The sequence below is a fragment of the Prionailurus bengalensis genome, chromosome C1, assembly GCF_016509475.1.
Source record: "Prionailurus bengalensis isolate Pbe53 chromosome C1, Fcat_Pben_1.1_paternal_pri, whole genome shotgun sequence".
NCBI lineage: Eukaryota > Metazoa > Chordata > Mammalia > Carnivora > Felidae > Prionailurus > Prionailurus bengalensis.
The window spans coordinates 65,194,361-65,211,506 of record NC_057345.1 but is presented as its reverse complement, the minus strand read 5'-3'; the positions used below and the strand labels follow the sequence as shown (position 1 = coordinate 65,211,506).

Here is a 17,146-nt window from a genome sequence, read left to right as displayed (position 1 = left end):
TTTTCAGGTACACAAGATAGACTCTGGAAAGAGAACGCTGATAACTTTTGTTACAGAGGTCATTGAAAGAATGAAGGACTATATTTTCAGGATTATTGATGAAACCTTTATGTAAAAGAAAATACCCTTTGAAACACATTAGAAATTATACTTCTTTCAGGGGGTTAATATACAATGAAGACTTTTTGGAAAGGGGCAAGTGTTTTGGTTTTTTTTTTTTTTTTACAACTGTTAGAGGTTATCAATTCCTCTTTAATTATGAATGACATATGTTTTAGTTAAAATATTGCTTACTCTGTTTATGATCTATTCAATAAAAAATGGCATTCTTTCTTTTCTGTTGCATTCTAAAATTAGTATTTGTACTTGTAGGTGAATAGAAAGAGTTGTTAAATAGGCTAATTTTCTTACTCTTCTGCTATTTAAAAATAAGACAGGATGGGCGCCTGGGTGGCTTAGTTGGTTAAGCATCCAACTGTTGGTTTTGGCTCAGGTCATGGTCTCAGGGTTTCTGAGTTCAGGCCCCACATTGGGCTCTGTGCTGACAGCGTGGAGCGCGCTTGGGATTCTCTCTGCCCCTCTCTCTCTGTCCCTTCCCCGCTTATGCCGTCTCTCTCAAAGAAACTTAAATAAACTTAAAAAAAATAAGGCAGGGATTAAGGCTTCAGTTAGGTTTTGAGTAATTTCTGAATTTTAGGTATAGGCTAATTTTCCCATTGTATACAATCTAAGCTCAATATTGCACATAAATTAGGATATGTAAATAATTGTATTATGGAAAGAATGATGTCAAGAATCTACCAGTAGTTAACCTTTCCAAGTTTTAGTTATGCCATTCATAAAGTGGTAGTAATACCTACTTGAAAGGGTTTTTGATCTGGAATAGATATGATCATATATTGAACATAACTAATTTGTACTCTAAAGATTTATAGAAAGTACAAGTAAGGTAACACTAGCTGTACAAAGAGTAAAGTTAATAGTAGTATAGTTATAATGAGATTGTAGTGTAGTAGTGTCGATACAAGAAGTAAAAATGTTTTTATTTCACCTTGTGATTAAAAAATTTTTAAGTCCAGCTATTACCAAACACCTAAAAACACTTATTTAAATACACTGTGCTGTAAATACACTGCTCTAATATTGTTCCATGATTGTTAGAGTATTGTTATATGTATATATATCACAGTAAACTATTGTCCTTAACCTTTTCCTTGCCCCAGCCTCCACATCAGAATGTATTTTTTAGGAGTATATAGCCATGCCAGGCATAGTGGTGTGTATTTTAATGCCACCACTGTGCTGGAACACTAAAATTAAAAGTCTAGAATTGTGCTTATTTAGTGACTCAAGATGGATAACCATAGTAGGCCTGCAGATTAGGTTAATTTGACAGATTTTTGCATTTAAAGTACTCTGAGCTGTTACTACTTTTAAGCAGAATAGATACAATATCTGTGTTCATATTGAACAGAGATAGCAGGTGAGGATTATTTATAAATTGGTGAGTTCTAGAACCATTAGAGTGATTGTTTAGTGTGTTAAAGTTTAACCAGGAGTAAATGACAGTAAATTTGTTAACACAAAATTTTTAATTTAGTTTTTAAAAAGATTTTTTTTGTTTATTTTGAAAGAGAATGTGCGCAAGTGAGCGCGTGTAGGGGAGAGGCAGAGAGAGAGAGAGAGAGAGAGAGAGAGAGAGGCAGAGGCAGAATCTGAAGCATGCTCCAGGCTGTCTACGCAAAGCCCTACATGGGGCTCTCAAACTCATGAACCGTGAGATCGTGACCTGAGCCGGAGTCATATGCTCAACCGACTGAGCCATCCACGTGCCCCTAAAATTTTTAATTTTAAAATAATTAGATGGGATCTTGTAAGTTCTGATATTTCAACTTAAATACATACGTCAACTAAATACTTTCCCTTTTGCTATTCCAAGGTAACAAAGCAATAGTGGCTATAGAAAAGATTGTAAGATTTAAAAAAATTTTATTTATTTATTTTTGAGAGCGGGGGAGGGGCAGAGAGAGAGAGGGAGACACAGGATCTGAAGCAGGCTCCAGGCTAAGAATAATTTAAGCAACAAAATAAAGTAGTACAGGTATAAAAATAAATATTTGAGTCATACTGATATGAATAAATAATTGAATGACAAAAGAAAAAAATATCTCCCAAGCAGAATTCCAAATAATTTATGTAACTATTCTGCCCTCAAGAAGAGAACCTAACTCTCCACTCCTTAAGTATGTACTGTGCATAGTGACTTCTTTTCAAAAAAATACAGTATAGAAAGGGTGAGGAAAAAAGAATACAGTGGAGAAACCTGACAAATACCTCAGCCAGGTGATCAAGTCAATATTGACAGCACTAAATCATATTAACAGTATATACCCTTGGTATAACATGATAAAAATGGTACTTTACCTCTGTGTTCTCCCCAAACCCCAACCTAATAAGGAGGAAAACATCAGATAAATTCCAGTAAAGAAAAATCTATTAATACCTGACCAGTACTCCTCAAAATTGCCCAGGTCATCAACAATAAGGAAAGTTAGGTCTGAGAAACTGCCACAGCTAAGAGAAGCCTAAGGAGACACGAAAATTAAATCTAATTGGTATTCTAAAGGGATTTCAGAACAGAAAAAAAGATAACTGGGTAAAAGCTAATAAATAAAGTGTAGATTTTAGATAATAATAATGTATTGATTTATAAATTATAATATGGTAACATAAGATTAATAATAGATAAATGGGAATTCTAGAATATATTCTTGATTTTTCAATAAATCTAAAAGTGTTCTTAAAACAACTATTTAGGGGCACCTGGGTGGCGCAGTCGGTTAAGCGTCCGGCTTCAGCCAGGTCACGATCTCGCGGTTGGCGAGTTCGAGCCCCGCGTCGGGCTCTGGGCTGATGGCTCAGAGCCTGGAGCCTGTTTCCGATTCTGTGTCTCCCTCTCTCTCTGCCCCTCCCCCATTCATGCTCTGTCTCTCTCTGTCCCAAAAATAAATAAACGTTGAAAAATAAAATAAAATAAAAACAACTATTTAGAACTGCCTAGGTGTCTCAGTTGGTTAAACGTAAACTTGATTTTGGCTCAGATCATGATCTCATGGTCATTGAGACAGAAACCCCACATCAGGCTCGTTGACTGTGCACTAGGGGTGGAGCCTGCTTAAGATTCTCTCCCTCTCTGCCTGCCCCTCCTTGCTCTCTTTCTCAAAAGAAAAAAAAATAAGTAAAACATTAAAAATTTTTTAAATAAATTAAAAATTAAATCTTACAATCTTGGGGCGCCTGGGTGGCTCAGTTGGTTGAGCATCCAACTTTGGCTTAGGTCATGGTATCACAGCTCGTGGGTTTGAGCTCCATATCACACTCACTGCTGTCAGAGCAGAGCCCACTTCAGATCCTCTGTCTCTTCCTCTTCTTGTGTGCGCTCTCACGCCCTCTCTGTCTCTCAGAAATAAACAAACATTTAAAAATATATTTTAGCTTTGGCCATCGGGAACCTATCTTTTCCCTCGTATATCCCAATAAGGTGGTGTGTTTTTGGTTGTGTGTGTGTGTGTGTGTGTGTGTGTGTGTGTGTGTGTGTGTGTGTGTGTGAGCCCTTTCTTTCTTTCTTTTTCTTCCTTTCCTTTCCTTTCCTTTCCTTTCCTTTCCTTTCCTTTCCTTTCCTTTCCTTTCCTTTCCTTCCTTTCTTTCATTCTTTCATTACAAAATACTACAGACTCTTACTTATTTCATACCCCATTCCTAGAATTGTTTTTGGAGAATGGTGTTAGAAGCCTGTATTTGGGTATGATGTGTGCTCATTGCTACTGGGGTATGTTATTTTATTTAGCTGTCTCAGCTGACAGAGTAAGAAAATACATATGTGTATACTAACCTGTATATATACACATATCCATAAGTATTTCTATGTGTAATCATCTGTATCTATACTAAGCTAAACATGAGTTCATGTTTTGAGTCTCCTTCCAATCCATTATATTACCACTGGATTATTCTAGCTCCTCCTCTTGCTTATCTGTAAATACCCACTGCAGCACTGACAAACATGGCCATCCATCACCCATTTATTTAATTGTTTAATTCCATTATAATTTTTTTTAATGTTTATTTATTTTTGAGAGAGAGAGAGAGAGAGCACACACGAGCTGGGGAGAGACAGAGAAAGAATCTCAAATAGGCTCCAGGCTCTGAGCTGTCAGCACGGAACCTGATGTGGGGCTCAAACTCAGGACGGTGAGATCATGACCTGAGCCAAAGTCGGATGCTTACCTGAGTGATCCACCCAGGCGCCCCTGTTTAATTCCAGTATAAATGTATAGCTGTATTAGAATTGTTAATTTTTACTCTAATGGGAAATAACTGTCAGTGTAAGTGCTTATGTGCAGAATATTTTGCCTTTAGTCTTAGAGATGCCACTCATTTCCAAAGGTCCTAGGTTAGGACCTTTTCCTTTTTACCCCCTCAATGAGGTTTATAATACAGTTAGATCTTGTGTTTGTTTATATTCCTTCCTAGGGATTCCCTGACCTAAATGATTTTTTTTTTTAATTTGTATACCTTTACAGTTCATTCTTTGTCCTTCAAAAGTTTTATGGATTTTGCCAGATGCATGATGTATGCATCCTAGATTACAGTATCCTGTAGAAAAATTTCACTGGTGATATTATTTCAATAATAATTATAAAGGTGATTTAAAAAAATCACCTTTGTATCATATTCAAACCTCTTCTCTTCCCCTGAACTTCTGATCTTTTTATTGTCTTTTAGTTTTACCCTTTATAAAATGTATAATTGGAATCATAAAATGTAGCCTTATCACACTGAAGAAATTTACGTTTTAAATGTTCTTTTCTAGTGTCCTTAGAAACTTTGTCTTGGAATGACCACGATTTAAGTCTAGTTCAGACTTCCACCTAATGTAACACCTCTATAGTATCCTTTGATGGTGGTCATTCAGTGTCTGTTTGAACTTAACTAGTTAAGAGTTTGCAACTTTGTGAAACCTTTGCTGTATTGAGCCTCAGATTCTTCCTTAGAACTTCTACTCAGTGATGTTTGACTTTGGGGTGACTTGGAATGTCTCTTCCATTTTCTACATAGCAGGCTTTCATATCTCGAAGACAGTTTTACTATGTTCTTTTGTATTAGCTACATTTCTTTAACTTTTTTGTGTTTCAGAACCCTAGCTGGTTAACAACTTCTGAATATACTATCGTACTAAATATGGTGTTCAGAATGTAATCTTATACATCAGCTACATAGCTTTCTGTATTGTTTCTTTTGCCACTTTCTCGTTTATCTTACACACTGCAGCCTTATTATTAGCCTTCCAAATGCAAATGTGTTCTTATATCATTGTTGAAAATTTGCAGTTGCTCCTTATTGTATTAGAGTGGTATTTATTTATGAAGGACATGTTTCAGAATTATCTGTAGAGTTTTGTTTTTTTTTTTAATTTTTAAAAAATCTTTATTCACTTTTGAGAGACAGAGACAGAGCATGAGCGGGGTAGGAGCAGAGAGAGAGGGGGACCCAGAATCCGAAGCAGGCTCCAGGCTCTGAGCACTCAGTGCAGAGCCCGACGTGGGGCTCGGACCCATGGACTGTGAGATCATGACCTGAGCTGAAGTGGGACCCTCAACCGACTGAGCCACCCAGGTGCCCCTGTTTTTGTTTAAAAAAAAAATTTTTTTTTTAACGTTTATTTTTGAGACACAGAGAGACAGAGCATGAACGGGGGAGGGTCAGAGAGAGAGAAGACACAGAATCTGAAACAGGCTCCAGGCTCTGAGCCATCAACACAGAGCCTGACGCGGGGCTTGAACTCCCGAACCACAAGATCATGACCTGAGCCGAAGTCAGACGCTTAACCGACTGAGCCACCCAGGCGCCCCTGTTTTTGTTTTTAAATACAGATGCTCAAGCTGTGTCTCCTGGGGATTCTGGAAATGGAAAGTGATTTTAGAGAGTCTTATTTTGTAAAAGAGGAAATTGAAGGCCTGATAGGCTGATCTATTTGATTTTGATCATAGCTTGTCAGAATGGGACTAGAACCCATATGTCTTGGTCCTACTGGATCTACAGTTCTTTCATTTCAAGATTTTTATTTTGTGTTCTCAGCTTGCCCTAAGCTGTATTTTCTCTGTACTATCACTGTTATCTCAGTGTACATGCCACTTAACCTGCCTCTGTGCTTTTCCTTGAACTGTTTGTTCTACCTGGAATATCTTAACCTTCTTTCCTATTGAATTATCATAAATTTTCAGAGTTTACTTGGTTTTTACTTCTTATATAAAATATTGTTTGAGTCTCTCAGGAATGATCATTCTGTTCATAACATGCTTATTCACTTATGATTAGTCAAATTTTATGTGTTTTTCTCTTGCAGTATATTAATCATTACAGTTTTTGCCAGTTTTAGGAATTGAATAGGAATTTTAGAAGCTTTCTTGCTTTTCAGGATTTACTATTTTTTTAATGTTTAATTTGAGAGAGAGAGGGAGAGAGTGTGTGGACGCATGTGTGAGTGGGGGAGGGGCAGAGAGTGAGGGAGAGAGAGAATCGCAAGCAGGCTCCGTGCTGTCAGTGCAGAGCCCAGCATGGCTCAATCTGTCATGAACCACGAGATCAGGACCTGAGTCGAAGTTAAGAGTTGGACGCTTAACAGACTGAGCCACCCAGGCACCCCTTTTTTCCCCCACATTTAAATAAGCAACTACCACATACACACGTACACTCTCTTACCTAAATTGTAACGATCAAGATGTAGGGTTGCATGGTGATTATAGTTGTACCCTTCAGACTGGCTTACATAGTGCTATGTACAGTGAGCATACTTGGTAGGTGTTTGAATGGGTTTATATAAGTTTAAGCTATTATTATGTGTTTTTTAGCAGCTATTTCACACTTTAGCATCATAATTGAACTTAGGATCAGTTGGGAGGCTCACAATTTTCTGTTCCTGTTAAGGCAAGTTCATGCCATTCTGTACTTGTTTGACTGTTCTGTAGTTCATTTCCATACTTTCTGCTCATGTGGTTAAATTTCATCATTTCTAGTATTCTGACTTGTTATTTTTTAATCTTGATGTTTTTCATCTACAGTATTTGCTATCCTCAGCTTCATGTCATCCATAAACTTGGTAAGTTTGCCATTTATTCTGTCCCTCTAAGTCTTACATGTGGAAAAAGACCAACCTGTATGTATCTTTAGCATCCCTAAAAACTCACAAGAACATACATACCGTTATAACAGTGTTCTGTATGCAGTTGTTTAACAGCTAAAAAGTCATCCAAATAACTATTCACTTCCTATTTTCTTTTGTGGGTTTTTATTTTTTAATCTTTATGAGCACTTTCTATGTCTCTTGAATCTTAATATGCTGTGGGACAGTATTAAAGAAGTAGAAAAATGGCCTTCCTCTCAAGCGTAGCACACTACAATAAATAAGACATACATTTTAAAAACTAGTCGGGTAGGTGCATCTAAAAATTACTGCCTTCGGGAATATACTATCTGGTGACCTAGAGCCAGGATAGCCAATTTCTTCATAAACCATACAGATTATTATATTTCACACAATTTCTTTTTGGAAGTAAGGTCTGTGAGAGAAAAGCCATTAATGTGTCATGAGTAGACATTGTGAAGTAGGGGAAACTTATCCCTTATATCTTCTTAAATACCTTCCTCTCTGAGAGCAGTTACTTGGCATACTTTTTGCTATGGGCGGAGCTGATAAAACCCAGGTATCAGATAGGATTCTCTATGAAGAAAAGAATGACTTGATGCTGTATTTATGAATACAATATGAATGACTTCATTTCCAACTCAGAAAGAATGTGAAATGAGTGACCAGAATTTTTTTGTATTTTATTATTTAATTTTAATTCCAGTATAGTTAATACAGTGCTGTATTTTCAGGTATACAATATCATGATTTAACACTTCCATGCATCACCTGGTGCTCATGATGCCTAGTTCTCTCATTAATCCCCATCACCTATTTCACCCATCCCATCACCTGCCTCCCCCCTAGTAACCATCAGTTTGTTCTCTATAGTTAAGAGTCTGTTTCTTCGTTTCTCTCTTTCTCTATTTTTCCCCTTTGCTAATTTGTTTTATTTCTTAAATTCCACATATGAATGAAATCTTTGTCTTCCTCTGTCTTATTTCACTTACCATTATACAATGACCAGAATTGAACAAATATTTTATAATCCTAGAATTTTGCACTGTGAAAAAGCTTTTGCAATTATGTACTTAGTCCATTTTTCTAATTTTGTAGCTGGGAAAGCTAAGGCCTAAGGTTTAGTGATTTGAGGAAAATCCCACAGTTTCTGATAGAGCTGTGATTTGAACCAGGACTCCTGTGTGAATATTAAATAAAGTTCTAAATGTAGAAGTGTTCCCTCTGTAACATCTTCTTCCTAGAAAACTTTCCCTTTTAAAAAAAATGTGCAGTTTCTTGTGCATGTAACAGTAATGAAATATTTACATACAGATATGGAATAATTATGAAATCAAACAGTTTATAATTGTTTAACCACAATCCAGGTTAAGAAATACAATATGGAGGCACCTGGGTGGCTCAGTCAGTTGAGTGTCTGTTGATTTCAGCTCAGGTCATGATCTCATGGTCATGATCCCATGTGAGTCCCACATTGGGCTCTGCACTGGGGTGGAGCCTGGTTAAGAGTCTCAATCTCCCTTCCCCCCTCACCCTCCCCTGCTTGTGTACTCTCTCTCATTTGCTGTTTTAAAAGGTTTTACCATTTAGGGTGTATCCCTAAATAATAAAATTTAGTTAAGAAAAATGTTTTTAATGTTTATTTATTTTTGAGAGAGGGAGAGACAGAGTGCAAGCTGGGGAGGGGCAGAGAGAGAGGGGGAGACACAGAATCCAAAGCAGGCTCCAGGCTCCAGGCTCCGAGCTGTCCACACAGCCTGACACGGGGCTCGAATTCACAAACCGTGAGATCATGACCTGAGCTGAAGTTGGACGCTCAACCGACTGAGCCACCCAGGCGCCCCAAAATTTAGTTTAGTTTATGTACCACACTGCATGTACTCTTTTGTGGTATGTTTGTGATATTGATCTGGGTTGATTTACATAGATGTACTTCGTTCATTTTCTTTGCTGTATAGTGTTCCATTGTATATCTAAACCACAGTTTATCCATTCTGCTTAGATGGACATTTGGATTATTTATGGTTTGGTATCATGAATAGGTTATAGGTCTGCTATAAATATATGCCTCTGTGTATATTCAAGAGTTTCTTGAAGTAAGATACCTACATATGGGATATCTGGGTCTTGGGCGTATGTGCATCTTCAGTGTACTAGTTAATTATGAACTGAGATATGCTAGTCCATTCTGAGAGGGCTGTTTACTTCCTTTTCACCCTTATTCCTGGGGTGTAGCCCTTTAGGATCCAAGGCCAAAGCATAGGCTTGTTTCCCAGGGCCTCTACCTTTGGTAGGTCCTAGACTCCCTAGACTCTGTGTGTCTTACTTTCTTGTATGTTTGGTAATTTTTAAATGTGAGCTTTTACTTTCTTTGGAAAACTCTTAATGGGTTATCTTTGAGGCCTGGGGTAAAGATGAATTCATCCAGAGAAGATCGCATTTGCTTCTGTGGGTGTCTTGGTGGGGGATGGGTTTGTATGCATCAGTCCAGAAGCACTGCTTTAAACAATAGTCATGGTTCTTTAAGGCCACCCAGGTGATATGATTTGGACTGTCTTATGGTAACAGCATTTTGTGGTTGAAAATTTTATCCGCGGCTTTTCTTAGTCCCAAAGCAACTTTTCTATGGGATGGGAGTGAGGGGTAGATGAGCCTGAGGGAAGAACATCTCCTATTAGACTATCTGCCTCAGTGGCTTTGATTTTTGTTTCCTGGGCAAGTGAAATACAGAAAATTGAGCTCAAGCTTACATGGTCCAGTACCTGCCATCAAGGCAAAAGCAGATTTGTGCTGTTTGACACTCCTAATTTGTGCCTTCAGTTAGATTTTGGCCTGATAATAAAAAGTCTTAGCATCTTAACCGTTCTTCCATGATTTTAAAATAAACGGTACTGTACATGATTTTTTCTTAACTTGTCTTTAATTCCGGGTTTTTAGTTATTTTCAATACAGAATTGATCTTTGTACTTGGCAAAGGCATATTATCAGAAGCTGAGGTATTTCCGTCTTAACACAGAATATCATAAAAGGTTTTTTGATCATCTAATTTTCATAGTGAGAAATCATTTATGAATTATTGAATTTTTGCTTTTCTGTAGTTTCAGTGTTTGAAACTCTTCACGAAGGAAGAGAAAGTATCACAGCTTTTGTTTCACTAAATTGATAATTTTAAGATATGTATGTTCTGCTCATATCAAAATAATTTTTGTTAAATTATGTATGTGTTGAGCTCAGTATTTTGCAGAAAGTAGAAATACCTTACTTGATTGAAATGATGGTATAGAGTAAATTGAAGCATTTTCCCTTAAATTGTTTTATGCTGGTAAGTTGTTAGGATGGAATTTGTTACCATTTAAAATTGCCTGATTGTTATTCCTGAGAACTGATTCATTTTATATAGTTTTTATCCTGTTGAAAATAATATCCACTGTATGTCTTGTTCTTCCTCTTGCTCTTACTTCTTCCTTGCTCACCAGTGCACACATGTGAAAACATTGGTTGGCTTATAAGTTTTTCTATACTCCTTTCCCTTTTCTTTGTACAATTTAAATGAATAAATTTATTTTTAAATCAACTTCCTTTAGTTTTTTCAGTGTTTAATCAAGTTCAATGTTCATAGGATAATCAAGTTGTTCTCTTTCAGTAGCAAAGCATAATGAATAGCTTCTCCGTTACTCAGTTTTTATTTAGAAAAGATATAAAAGTTAGAAAAGCTAGGATAGTATGCCCTTCAGCTAAATTCATCAGTCAATAGCTTAACATTAAAAAAATTTTTTAATGTTTATATTTGAGAGAGTGTGGGGGAGAGGCAGAGAGAGAGGGAGACACAGAATCTGAAGCATGCTCCAGGCTCTGAACTGTCAGCACAGTGCCCAATGTGGGGCTCAAACTCATGAGCCGTGAGATCATGACCTGAACTGAAGTCATGTGCTCAACCGACTGAGCTACCCCAGCGTTCTTTAGCTTAACATTTTATAATATTCTCTCCCTTTCTCCCTTTCCCCTCATGTTCCCTCCCGTCCTATGTACTATAAACTTTTCTTTCTTTTTCTTTTTTTTTGGTGAGCCATTTAAAAGTATATTATAGATTCATTACCCTTACACTTCAGTATACATCTCCTAAAAATTAGAATATTTTCCTGCATAACCTTAAATACCTTATTATACCCCAGCAGTCTGGCATTGATGCAATAAAATGATATAATTTATAATCCATATTTAAATTTTTTCCATCTATCCCCAAAAATGTCCCCTGAAATGTCCATTTTTTCCTCCTGTGAGACCTAATTCATGATCGTATGTTACATTTGATTGTCATATCTCTGCATCTTTAATCTAGAGCAAGGCCTAGCAGACTTTTCTTTGGAGATCAGCTGTACTTTGCAACTATTCCACTCTGTCATTGTTGCTAAAAAAGCAGCCATGGACATTATGTAAACGGATGAGTGTGATTATGTTCTAATAAAACTCTGTTTATAAAAACAGGCTAAAGGCTGTAGACCTCTTGTCTAGAATAGCTTTCTATATTTTTTTGTCTTTAATGACACTATTTAATGACTGAACAATCAGGTCAACTTTTTGGCAGGATGCCCCCCAACTTGGGTTTTTAAAAATGTTCCCTCATTATTTTTTTAAGATAGCAAATGCCATGCAACCTTAAAAGTTGTTTCCACAATAGAAATGGAAATCTAATTTCTTGGGAAAGATTCTCGTTTAGTTGAAAATAAAATCTTATTCTTTCTTCCTTTGTCTCTCTTAAAGTGTGTATAGAAATTGGACATTAAAATGAAACTTCTAGACTGCTAACTTCTTGGTATTCTCTTGTAGACACCAAAAATTTTACCTATATATACTCTTTTATATAAATGTGTTATATTCACAGATGTAAATAAAGAATTCAAGAGGGCTTGGATAATGAACGGTAGTGAAATAACTTAGATTTAGAATTGAAGAGTATTTATATTTTAGTCAAATATAATTCCATAATATAAAAGCTAAAGTTGTCTTATGTTGAAGACATGCGACAATAAAATTAACAATTCTTTGCCACAGGTAAGCCTACTATTTTTAGCACTGGATTCATTTTTAGAAATAAATATTTTTTGATAGATTTAATACAGAGTTGTCCTTGTGGGAATGATGTTACTATATTTGCATTCATACAAAAGTATATACATTTAAAAAAATCATTCTACAGATTACTTTGTTGAATGAGTAGCAAAAGTGTGAAAGTAGCATGTTTTACTGGAATTAAAGAGTGTGAGTATTTTTAGTGCTTGAATTTCCTTTAAATATCTGTATGAATATCTGTGGTTGGGTGCTATACTGCCTTCATTTATTAGTTTTGACTAAGACAATGTTTTTCTTCATATTGTGCCTTTATCACAATTTGATTCTTGTTTGACTCTTGACCCTGTAAAACAAATCTGTCTCCTTTTCTGCATAGCTGTGTATTAAATAAAGATTGAAACAGTATTCTACTGGAGGATTTAATTTCTTGGCTAAATATTCTTAGAGTCTTTAACCATTCTTTACCTCACATCTCCACAATAAATGGCTATATGATCTTGACAGATTACTTACTCTGTGCCTTGGTTTCCTTATTTGTAAAATAGAGATAATAGTACCTATCTTACAAGTTTATAATGAGGACTGTGTTATTACACTTAAAATACAACGTCTGGCTTATAGTATACATTCAGTAAATGTTAGACACTATTGTTATTTCTTATTCTATACTTTCTCATCCATCTTGTCTTTTCATGAACCTGTTTGTCTCTCGTAAAGCAGAACTGAATATAGTAAGAGGGATGATCTGACCAGTCCAGGAGGAATACAATGGTAACATCCTCCATTAAGTTGAAGTTTTCTTATTTTAATTCATTGTGGAGAATTTCAGACTTACAAAAATGTAGACTAGTATGATGGACCCTCACATACCCATCCTCTGTCCCCAACAAAATGGCCAATCCTGTCCATTCAGTCCTATATAGCTTTTTTTCTCCCTCTTTGGTGTAATTGTAGCTCCTCTGTTATACCTAAAGTCCATGCCCGATTTACTTTGATAATTACTAAAGCTTTAGCATCTTATTCTCTTAGTAAATAATTATGAAATTAATGAACAAATGAATCCTGCCTTGATTGATGTCTGGATCAGCTTCCAGTAGTTTGTTTTTGGAGGTTAAGTGGGTGGGTAGGTGGGATTGAAAATATGTTTGCTTGTATCATATTTTTAAAATTTTTTTCATATTTTTTTTTTTTTAAAGATGTCACCCCAGGTTTTTACAGTTCCTTCCATTTCTGCATGGGGATATATGTGGTAATCTTACTGGTAAAATCTCTGAATACTCTAGGAAATAATTCAAATTAGGTGGACTAGAAGACTTGAATTTATTTTCTCAATATTTCTTAATTTTCTTAATATTTCTTAATTTCACTTAATCTGGATTTTAAGACTTTTACCAATGTTTATTATAGGCCTTTCAATTTGATAATCATTTTATCTTGATAAAAGAGAAGCAAATAGAGGTTGAAGAATTATACTTTGTCATCTCTGTTGAAATATTTTTTTTAAAGTCAGAGTTATTGTGGAATACTTTAAGTACACTAAAAATTGTTAACAATTTATAGGTTTCAAAGAGAGGCTTTCTTCCTAGTGGCAACAACTGACTATAGCACTTTTTAAAAAAATTTTTTTTAGTGTTTTTATTTATTTTTAAGAGAGAGAGAGCAGGGGAGGGCAGAGAGAGGGTGAGGGAGACACAGAATCTGCAGCAGCTCCAGGCTCTGAGCTGTCAGCACAGGGCCCAAAGCAGGGCTCAAATTCACAAGCCATGAAATCATGACTTGAGCGAAGTCACACGCTCAACCGACTGAGCCACCCAGGTGCCCTGACTGTAGCACTTTTTTTCGAGCCTGTGCTTATTTTTTCTATAACTCTGTTCTTGTTCCTTATTAATTGTTAACTGTGCTTTCAACAGTTTGCTGAAAATTTAATAGGCTTATAGCCATTTTTATATTGATGATACAGAAGTATGCAACTCTTGCTTAAAACAGAGATCATGTTATAGAGACACCATGAGAAGTCTTCGGTTGTTCACTTAGTGGGGAAGGACTTCTGAAGTTGAAGTATGGCAGGCAGTTCAGAGTATTGTAGAGAGGATAGGTTCCAGTACTCAGCTCACTACCATCACCTTAAGATTGAGCCTGGGTGAGCCTGCCTGGTGGAAACAGCCAGCATAGGCAGGGTTTGTATGCTCCATACATTTCAAAGCAAATGAGGGCTTTGTGAAAGTGAGTTTAGACTCCATATCTGTAACTTATCCAGGAGTGACTTAGTATGGTCCTTGCTTTCTAACTCAGTTCTAACTTTTCAATGAAGTATCTTTAGCTTCAGAGGAATTTACCCTTCAATGTTAGCAGTTTTTACCTTAATATAAACATTTCAAGAACAAGAATAACGTATGTTTTTTAGGCAGGGCGCTTAAAAAGTGTCCTGGTGAAGAATGTCATGTTGGAATTATGCCATGGCTGTGAACCTTAGAATTACATTGTCTTACCTTTGAAATTTCTGCTAGTTTGCAGACTTCTGAACTTAAAAGAGACTTTGGTTGCACAGAACATCTGTTTATTCATTTGTTCAATCAAAAAATATTTATTGATCATCTATATGCTGGGAAGTGTGTTGCACAGTGGATAAAACCGTGAACTTCTCAGATGTGTTTGCCATTATGGAGTTTACAGTCTAGTGGGAAATGGAGTGAAATTTATTTGAAGCCATAAAGAAAATTATGTTTTACTTACACGTTAAGGACTTAACCACTTAGTTTGAAGCAAACTTGGAATGACTTGTTCTTGATTGTTTTTGCACAATGTATTCGAACATTCAGGATTTGGGGGTAACATTTCCATATGTATGTGTATCAACATGTGAAAATAGACATCAGTCAGAGAAGCAGGACAATTTGTACCAAAAAGAGAGAGAGATAAAGAGATTAACTAGTATACACATACCATCGTGAGATTTCAGGATAATGACAGACAGTAGATTTGTCTGGGTAAAACTATATGTCAGTTGTGCTAAACAGACCTTTGTAGATAGGGAGTAAATATCTTTAAGGCCTTTCTTCTTTAAAAGTGTTCAATAGTTAAGAATTGCCTAGAAAGTAAACTTCCTGTGTGGGAGTATACGAGTATACGAGAGTAAACGAGAACCATGACACCTAAGATCATATCTGAATTATTTGACAGTTTCCTGTAACTCTGGGCAAGAAAATGTACTTCGGATTCCTTACTCCCAACAGAGTACAACAGAGGGACTGGATTTGCTGATTCCTCCTAGTGCTAACACCTTATGATTTTATTTTATTTTTATTTAGCAGTTTCCTAATGACTTTGTTGGAAAGTCAAGATGCCTTCTTATTTTCTGTACTTGTTCAGGTTCAAGAATTAAAAACTTAAGATGGGGGAATAAGGCTTTGCTTTCTCTAACTGATATTTTCTGACTAGGTACTTCGTAACTCAGGAAGACCTCATTTATTCCCAGTAATATGTTTTACTAAACTCTTTCAGGTAACTTTAAAAAGACTGTGTGGCTTAATAGTAGATCATGGCTTGAACTCAGTTTTTAATTTATTGTTGTTACTAGAAAATTTTAGTGAGGTATTTTTCTTTGTCTCTGTAGTTATCAGAGACTGTTACAGACGATTGCTGTACTCGAGGCTCAGCGTTCTCAAGCAGTCCAGGACCTTGAAAGTTTAGGCAAACACCAGAAAGAAGCACTAAAAAATCCCATTGGATTTGTGGAGAAACTCCAGAAGAAGGTATATATTAGCACTGTTTTTGAGCACTGTTACTGAGAATATATTTGGTGATAACTTGATTTATTCTTTTAATATGGGTAAATATTTTTTAAGTGTTTCATTTTTTTCCCTTCTATACCTAACCATACTACTGAAGGCAGGATGATGCCCCCCCCACCCCCCCGCCGAACACACAAAATATACCCCAATGAAAATAGCTGGGAACTTTAATTGAATATTTATATTAGGAACTTGTTCTATTGCCTAGCCATTTTTAGGATCTTTTCCTGTTACCTTTCCCATCTTTGAGAGTATTCCTTCTTTCATGACTTCAGGATTAATAAAGTGAAAAGAAAAATTACTTTAGGGTTTATTAATTGCTTTAAATATAAGTTACTTTTGTAATTTCCCTTGTAATATGATAGAAAATATTTGTGGTAAGAACAAAAACTATTTTAAATGTCTTTAAGGTTATGGTTGCCGAAGACATGAGGATAAGATACAAATTTTACTTAATTTTATAATGTCCTTTATTTTAGTGTAAAAATTCCTTTCAATTTTCTCTTTTCCTTAAAACAGAACTTTCATATTTAACAGTTAACCATTTGAAAGTGATTCAAGGTTTTATCACTTTCTTGTATGTAAATATGGAGATAATTTAGATGTGCATTTATTACCATAGTGTGTGTCTTGAATTAGGGACCCACTGATTGTTCAATAAATTTGAGAGGTGTAATATTAATCAGCATTGTATGAAAACATTAAAACTGAAAAACTATGAAAAAGATTCTTCTTATTCACCTTAAAAAACAAAAAAACCTATAAAGTATGACCACTGTAACATAGTTATTAGTTACCAGTTTTTAATGAGTCACAAAAAGTGGTCTACCAGGTGTTGAGGGAACAGCCCTGGGGACTTTGTTTCACTTAGTTGCATTAATTTATTATTTGGATTTCTCTAGCTGTATTATTCCTTGGCAGTCATTACTTTCTCTCCATGCTTCAGATCACTGAATATCATCATGTGTATAGAATCTGTATATTGATTTGCTAAAATTTCTAAACTTTTTAGGATCCTGTTTGCCCTCTTTGTATAGTGAGTCCACTTAGGTGTTTATTGATTCTGCATTGCCATTATTAA

At 35.8% G+C, this 17,146-nt stretch overlaps 1 protein-coding gene across 5 annotated transcripts in view; it reads left to right on the top strand.

Moving 5' to 3' along the window:
• ZZZ3 (zinc finger ZZ-type containing 3) overlaps nt 1-17,146 on the top strand; it is a 108,087-nt gene that overhangs the window by 68,140 nt on the left and 22,801 nt on the right. For all 5 annotated transcript variants that reach the window (XM_043575308.1, XM_043575310.1, XM_043575312.1 and 2 more), the window contains one exon: nt 15,888-16,026. In XM_043575308.1, coding sequence (XP_043431243.1) covers nt 15,888-16,026 — 139 coding nt within the window. The remainder of the gene's footprint in view (nt 1-15,887; nt 16,027-17,146) is intronic.